This window comes from Antennarius striatus, chromosome 11 (assembly GCF_040054535.1).
Source record: "Antennarius striatus isolate MH-2024 chromosome 11, ASM4005453v1, whole genome shotgun sequence".
In the NCBI taxonomy this organism is placed as follows: Eukaryota; Metazoa; Chordata; class Actinopteri; order Lophiiformes; family Antennariidae; genus Antennarius; species Antennarius striatus.
In genome coordinates this window covers 15,689,942-15,697,528 of record NC_090786.1, presented here as the reverse complement: position 1 = coordinate 15,697,528, position 7,587 = coordinate 15,689,942, and the positions used below count along the sequence as shown (strand labels likewise).

The window sequence follows — 7,587 nt, the reverse complement described above, 5'->3', positions numbered from 1 at the left end:
GTCCTTCTCTCTAAGATGCGCTGCATGGAAAATGAACATTTAATCATGAATCTCATTATGTATTTGTAGCCTAGTTAATCAATTTGATAGTAGGTTAATATAGCTAATATAGACACTTACAGCCTTCATATAAGGCTTAGAATTTTTTTGTGGCTCCCGACAGGATTGATTTTAGTTTTTTTGGTCCAATTTAGCTCTTTTAACGTTTAAGGTTGCTGACCCCTGGTATAGAGTAACCAATGGTCAGGGGCGGGGCTCTGATACTTCCCATTCTTATTGGACCGAGCTGTCAATCATAACTAATCACTGTCAGCTGTTTGTTCCGCCCCAAGGAAGGAGACAGCAATTGTCCGACTTACTGTCATTGTTTTTCTTATGGTTTGAAGGATAAAGTCGGTGGACTGCAGTTACTTAAACATCATGTTGACCAACACAGGACCTGTGGTAAGAAAAGCTTCCTTTATTTATTGATATATAGACTTTATTGATCCCAAAAGTGGGAAATTCACATGTTGTAGCAACATTCAAGACAGACAAACAAGATGAGAAGGATAAAACCAAGAAGAAGAATCTCAATTGGGGATTGAATAGAATAAAGAGTAATGGATATACGGTATATAAAATAGGAAGGAAATATACTCAATTATAAACATTACAGATATATAAGACGTATGTACATTGAAATATGCAGATAGAAGTTATAATAAGTTACTAATAAATATAAAATGAGGAATATACAGAACTTATTGTCAAAACATATCTACACAGCAGACTATGATGAGACTGATGTTAGAGCTGTTGTACAGCGCGGTCGTTTGTTACCAGAGGTTAACTAGTAGCAGCAGTTTAGCTCCAGGCTAATTACTAGCAGAAGTTTATATCTAGGATAAGTAATAGTAGTAGTTTATCTCCAGGCTATCTAATATCAGTAGTTGAGCTTCAGACTAACTAATAGCGGTAGTTTGGCTCCAGGCTAACTAGAAGTCGGGCCTCTGTGTATTTGTCATCTATAAAGAAGTCTCATAAGTGCTCCCATTTCTTTTAAAATATAAGCTGTTTATTCTCCTTTTAGAATAGATTTATGTACAATTTTAGAGGAACATTAACTCAGTGCAGTTCAGTGAACGTCTTAAAAATGTATTATGCCACATGGTTTTATGTCAGAGAATCCACACCGATATTATTTTTAGCAGCAATAAACATTAATGCTAGTCTTGTTGGCTTAGCATACACTGAAAACAAATAATCTTGACTGTGTTCTCTAAGTGACAATTTTAGCCAGAAAGATGAAGACTAACTTAAAATAAAGAGCAGGTTTAATGTTTTGGTGACAAAATTATTCAATCACCATTATATACTGTCAAAAAAGAGCAGATTCAGGAACTTGGTGTAACGGATGAAATTTTTTCTTACATTCACCTTCAAAATATTTTTACTGACTGGTGCCTTTTTGAAAATACGCAACTCCTGAATAGTATTGCTGTAAGACTAGATGTGGAATTAGATGGTGTTAAAGCCCTGTACCAAACTACATATTCTTACTTTAGCAGTAGCATCATAAAGTTTTTCTCTTAAAATATTAAAATATGCTAGTGGGAACCCATGGACATTCCACGATAAATTAATAATATCGGACTTCATACCAAACATATGAAAACAAATATATTGGTATTATAAACCAAGCGCATCCATCAGAGTTCTCCCACCAGCAGGCAGCGCATCCCAGTCTGACCCAGAACTGGCGCCGGCGTCTTTGGCGAGGAACGTGAATGAATTAATGAATAAATAAATATATACACTTTATGACTCATAAAGAAAGAAACAGACGAAATAGCAGGTTTTAACCTCATCCATTCTGTATGTACGTGTAGACAGGGGTGTCACACACTAATGTCACAGCGGTTATCGTTACAGGGAGACACCCCCCTGGATAGAAAAAGTTTCGGTTACAGCGTCCACACCACAACGCAGACCCGGGGTTTTCAAAAAACTTCACTTTTGCCAGAATTTTCATCCCGGATACCTGTGATGTTGTGTGGACGAAAGGCGTAACAAAAAGCCTCGCTGCCTGATGCCTTACGCCATATTGTGCACGTGATTCCGTCTGGCAGATGCACCGTGATTGGTTGGTAACTTGATTGACAGGTGGTGGGTGGAGTTAAAACGTGACACCGTGAGGTTTTCAAGTGAGCTTATTCAAATATATAGGTGGGGATAAGAGCTCCATGATTGAATTCCAAAATGTTGACTGCAGACCCAAAAGCAAAAGAGAACTTTGCTCCAGTAGCTCAAAACCATCTAGATGAGTCACAAGTGTTTTGGGACACTGTCCTATAAAATGAAAAACTAAACTGTAACCTTGAGTTCTCTGGACCAGTGTAGGTGTGGAATAGAAAGAATGAAGCTGAAGTTCTAAAGAGCACACTTCCATGGTTTAGTGATGCTGTAGAGTTGCTTTGCTTTGTCATACACTGGAAAGTACGGCGTGTAGAGGGCACAATGGCACCAGGCTATCCTAGCAGAAATATCTGGCCATCTGTGAGGAAGATGAAGCTGAACGTTGGGTCTTATTCGACATTCCAAAAGAACAATGATGTCAAACAGGTCTCAAAGTCCATCAAGGCTTGGTTTCTAGGTCTAGATTATCTGAGAGTGTCCATTATAGTCTGAATTGAATCCCATGAACATTCTTTTGCAGGATTTCAAGGAAATGACTACAGCACATGCAGGGCTATTCTGGGTTCTTTCATTTTACTTCTAACTGCATTTGAAAATAAATGTAGGTGTATGAGTCTGCATTGCTGTTCTGATTCATCATCCCAAGCAGCTTCTGCTTTAACAAATGTTGTAAATTATGGCAGGCCAAACTCTATCTGTCCATAATTGATGACGTGATTGAGAGTATGAGGGAGCTGTTTATGGATGAAGGGCTTGAGGACCGCGTTCTGGATAATTTAAGACACGTGAGTTATTTTCTATGTAATTTTTAATTTATAGAGCAATAATAAAATGTATATTGAATCAATTTGAGATACAAGAAAATCATGGAGTGAGAAAGTTTCCATTAAAAGAGGTAGTCGTGTCTTCTGCGATGCAGCTTTGGGAATCAAAGATGATGCAGTCGAAAGCAATGGAAGACTTCAGGAAAAACAACATGAACTCTTCCAACTTTGTGCTGCAACTTCCTGCCAGTTACAGTCAGGCTGATCGAGAGGTCACAGGTAAGACTGTTGTTTGAAGTGAGAACTGATTCTGAACACTCGCTGTGTGTGTAACTGTACTGTCCAGTAGCACAACTTGTCACATGGTTTAGAGCTGATATGAGAAACATCAGCAGATAAAGTAATTCAATAAAGATGGCTCCTTCCTAACTTGTATGATCTTTTTTATTTTGTTTTTCAGCCTCTGTTGTTATTCCTGCGGGTCAGAGCAGTTTGCCAGGGCTCACGGTAAGAGCTGACGATTCATCTTATACCTGACCTGACAATAATTTTTATATGAGGGAAGCAGGAAGAGATACTCTAAACAGCTTTTTTTTTCATTTGATTTCATATATTGTATTTTAAAACTCTTTTAAATGTAAAAATGTAAACAATACTGAATATTTTTCATCGTCTAGAATGGCAGTAAAATGATCAACATGAAAGATTACGATTGTTTCTTCAGAATTTTCACTTTGATTTGTTGCTTTGTGTTCAGCATCGAACATTTTGGCAGTAAGTTTCCTCAAATACATAACAGGGCAGTCAGATGTACAAATTCTAAATTAAAATGGTGACCATTTACCTCTTTTGTCACATTTACTGCATTTATTGGGCAAATGGTGCCTGTTGGAATGAGTTGTGACCTCAGGCTTTTTCATGAGTTGAAGGAATTTTCAAAGACCTTTTCTCTCAAAGTCTGTTCACAAATCTGTCTAAATTTATGTGTGTTTAATGTGACTGAGATACTCCGTCCACCTGTTATGTAGCTTATTAAGCTCCTGGTTGAGCAACAACATTATTGTACTGATGTGTGTTGGGATGACCTTTTGTCATAATGTCTGTGACATGACCTTATGTTTTATTGCACAAGTGCACATTTTGGTTTGGAGTTATTGTGGCTGTGTAAACACATCTGAGAAATAATCATGATATTCTATCACGATGTAGCTATTCTGCACCTGTCGATGGAAGATTTGTCTCAATGATGGGAAAATGATAAAACAAACTAGCCAACAGCTTTTGTGTGCACAAAGTCTATTTTGTATCTGTTACTTGAACTCGTGGAAAATTGGCAGCAAACACCAAAGTATTGTTGTCATGTTTTTTTTTAATAATTATTGTTTGTTTTATGAATAATTCCATCATTCATTGCAGAATAACTCGGAAACACTTGCAACTTTTTCTCTCCCTGCTGGGTTAGCTTATCCTGTGCAGATACCAGCTGGAGTCACTCTGCAAACAGCTTCAGGTAAACACCTGTTTTGGGCCTCTCTGCATTTTTATCATGTACTAATGGGTAGGAATGACACTTTATTCTTTGTACTCTCTCACTTAGGTCAACTATACAAGGTCAATGTTCCTGTTGTGGTTAGTCAGACTGCAGCATGTCAGCAACCTGTTTCTGAGCTTACACAGAAAGTCAATGAGTGGAAAGAAGCTCCAGCTTCTCAGTCAGCTGCAACCCCATCAAGTACCAGTCATCATCCTCAACAGGTTGAACCAGCATCTGTTCCAGCTACACAGCCTGCACATCCAAAGAGCAATGTTCCTGCCAGCCACGAGAGCAACCTCCCTCAGCAGCCCCGCATTCCTGCACCTGAGACCTTGCAGCTCCAGGGTGGCCAATCTCTAGAACAACAGGCCACCCTGGAAGAAAATGAGCTGAGTCCACAATCACAACCCGTAAACCTCGATCTGACTGCCTCGCCTCACAGTCAGTTATTAGACTTCCAGATGAACACCGAGGAGTCTTTGGCACAGACGGCAAAGATGAAGACCAGTGACATTGATGATATTCTCAAAAAAGTGATTGAGGAAGAGCGAGAGAAAGCAGGAAGGGTAAGGAGTCTAGCCTCTGCAAATGCTAATGGACATTTTGGGGTGGCTTATAAAGAATATTCTTCCTCAAAGCAAATGTAAATGAAATAAGTCAAGGTTTGTGTTTTGGGATGCAAATATGTGATTCGAAATGAATAGTTCCTCAGTTTTGGAGCATTAATTTAGGTTTTTTTTTTGTCCAGAGAGTTGCATGAGAAAGCTCTTATATCTGTAAAATATGTATCATGGCTAGCACCAGTTAGCTTTACACAAAAACAAGTATTGAAATAATAAAAGAGTGGGAGTGAAATGCTCAGGTTACTATATGCTTTGGTTTGTTTCATGCAGTCTTTGTGTTAAGATAAGCAGCTGTCTCTTTATATTTAAAAGATCTAAAGTGTGTTACTTTACCTGGCCTTGGCAGTAAAGGGACGTCATGCATTTCCCATAATATCTTTTTAAAGGTGCACTCAGCTGGTGTTAAGGAGTTAGCTGGTGTATAAAGAGCAGATTGAAAGCTTTTGAGTCGTATTACAGAAACTCAAATGCAGCTGTTGAAGAATGAGAATGAGAAACTCGGCGTGTTATGAAAAAAAAATCTGTTTTTTCTTTTTGCTCATGTCCTGGGTAATTATTGGTTGATTTAAATTGGGTAAAACATTTTTTTTAATAGCCAGACTTCATATTCAATCTAAAATCATTCAATGAATAGAAATTTCATGTAACAGTTTCAGTACAAATTTCTTTAAATTATCACTGTCACCTTTCTTCTTGCATTCCCTGCCAAGTTGGACCTGGACTACAACTATAGTGAACTGTCGGACATCGTTCAGCTGGACGGTCCTGCAGACAGCTCTGACTTTGAGGAAGAAGGGATTAATCCTTTGGAAGAGAACGACTTTCTGGGTATTATCAATGCAGAGGCTATAAAAGCCCTGCAGGAAGGAGATGGTAGCAGCGATGGCAACAGCATCTCATCCAGCAGTGACGGAGAGGCAGTTGATGAACTCGCTAATGCAGAGGAAGAGGTGAGAGAGAAACCAGTTTATTTTCAATTTATATTTTCAGTATATATCAACATTTTCACTTGAATTGATGTTTGTAACCATCACTATGCACATTCTTGTTTGTGGTGGAAATTCATAACACACACAAGTATGAAATTATTTAAAAACATGCTAAATTTATTTTACATCACTTAAAAAAGATAAAGCTCTTAAATTCGACATCATTTCACCAAACACTGGATATTTGTTAAAGTTATGTAAACATTTGAGAAACATCTATTTGTCAAAAGTGACATTTGTACCTCCCTACCCATTTAGCACATAATGTCTGATTAGTGTTTACATTATTTGCATATGTGAGATGTAGTTTTTAGCTACACCTGCAGGTGGCAGTGTTTTCTCAAATGAGCTGATTGCATGCAACACTTGGAGATGGCCGAAACCAGTAAGACTGGAATAGTCTATCCAGCAGCCTGGGTTTGGTTTGACATGTTAGCAGGATGAATGTTGATGTTTTAACCATTTGTCCCAAAGTGCGATTTCTGTCAATCAGGATCCATTGAATTCAGGTGATGATGTGATTGAGCAAGACATTCCGGATCTCTTTGACACTGACAATGTCATTGTTTGTCAGTATGACAAAGTAAGAACATATTACTTTCAGATAAGCTTCATGCTAAAAGATGTCTGTGTGTCACGTATGTGTGTGTTTCTCCATGATATGATATATACTGTATGTCTGTCTGTACTGTATGTACTGCATGTACAGTATGTATATACTGTACAATATAAATTATTTTCTTACAGATTCATCGCAGTAAAAACCGCTGGAAGTTTCATTTGAAAGATGGAGTGATGTGTTACGGAGGCAGAGACTATGTGTTCTCCAAAGCTGTTGGAGAAGCTGAGTGGTAATGAGCACCAATTCTGTTGCTCACATCAGATAATAATGTTAAAAGAGGAGGCCCTGATTTAAAATTAGAAAATTGAATTTCTTGGTGGTATAATTTGGCTCATGGAGGTCATTAAAACACAACTGTGCAGAATCACTGATAGTTTTTTTTTTTTTTTTCAGTATGTAATTATCAGAGGGATACTGCAAGTCATTTAAGATGTTAAGTGATTACTGACAGTGTTGCTTTGAATTACATTCTGCTGAGACAAAGCAGCATGCATTTATGTTGTATATTTAAACTTTTTTTAAAAATTAATGGAACAGAACAGGCATGGCGTGTCCAGTCATGATCATAATGCTTTGAAGGTTACTACTGTGCTGTTTGATTTTCAAACATTGTAATATCCTGCTCTCAGTCACAATTGAAATACACTTAATTGCACTGCTGTGCTGCAATCAACATGCCTTGTTTCCCATGAATCTCTGTATGAGGCCTTTTGTCATTTATGAACCCAGACCAGTCTCAGTAACTTAAAATGTACAAAATTCCTTGAACACACACACAAAATTAGTACATTTCAGCATGGAAACAAATACTTTCGGTTGTGGTTTGGATAGACGCTAGTTACTCACAGTTGTAAATAAACGGTATAAAGAGTGTTAC

At 37.8% G+C, this 7,587-nt stretch overlaps 1 protein-coding gene across 1 annotated transcript; it reads left to right on the top strand.

Annotated features, from left to right (window-relative positions):
• Positions 1 to 420: 420 nt before the first annotated feature.
• Positions 421 to 6,943, top strand: gtf2a1l (general transcription factor IIA, 1-like). The gene is made up of 10 exons (XM_068328059.1): positions 421 to 444; positions 2,862 to 2,963; positions 3,098 to 3,221; positions 3,403 to 3,432; positions 4,214 to 4,236; positions 4,359 to 4,452; positions 4,540 to 5,084; positions 5,810 to 6,049; positions 6,582 to 6,671; positions 6,836 to 6,943. Exons 1-10 carry the CDS (start codon positions 421 to 423, stop codon positions 6,941 to 6,943), a joined length of 1,380 nt encoding a protein of 459 aa, XP_068184160.1.
• The last annotated feature ends 644 nt before the right edge of the window (positions 6,944 to 7,587 follow it).

Coding starts and splice junctions, on each gene's coding strand:
- gtf2a1l (XM_068328059.1), top strand. CDS start 421: ATGTTGACCAACACAGGACCTGTG. Junction 3,222..3,402: donor GGCTGATCGAGAGGTCACAG/GTAAGACTGTTG, acceptor TTTGTTTTTCAG/CCTCTGTTGTTATTCCTGCG. Junction 6,050..6,581: donor TCGCTAATGCAGAGGAAGAG/GTGAGAGAGAAA, acceptor TCTGTCAATCAG/GATCCATTGAATTCAGGTGA.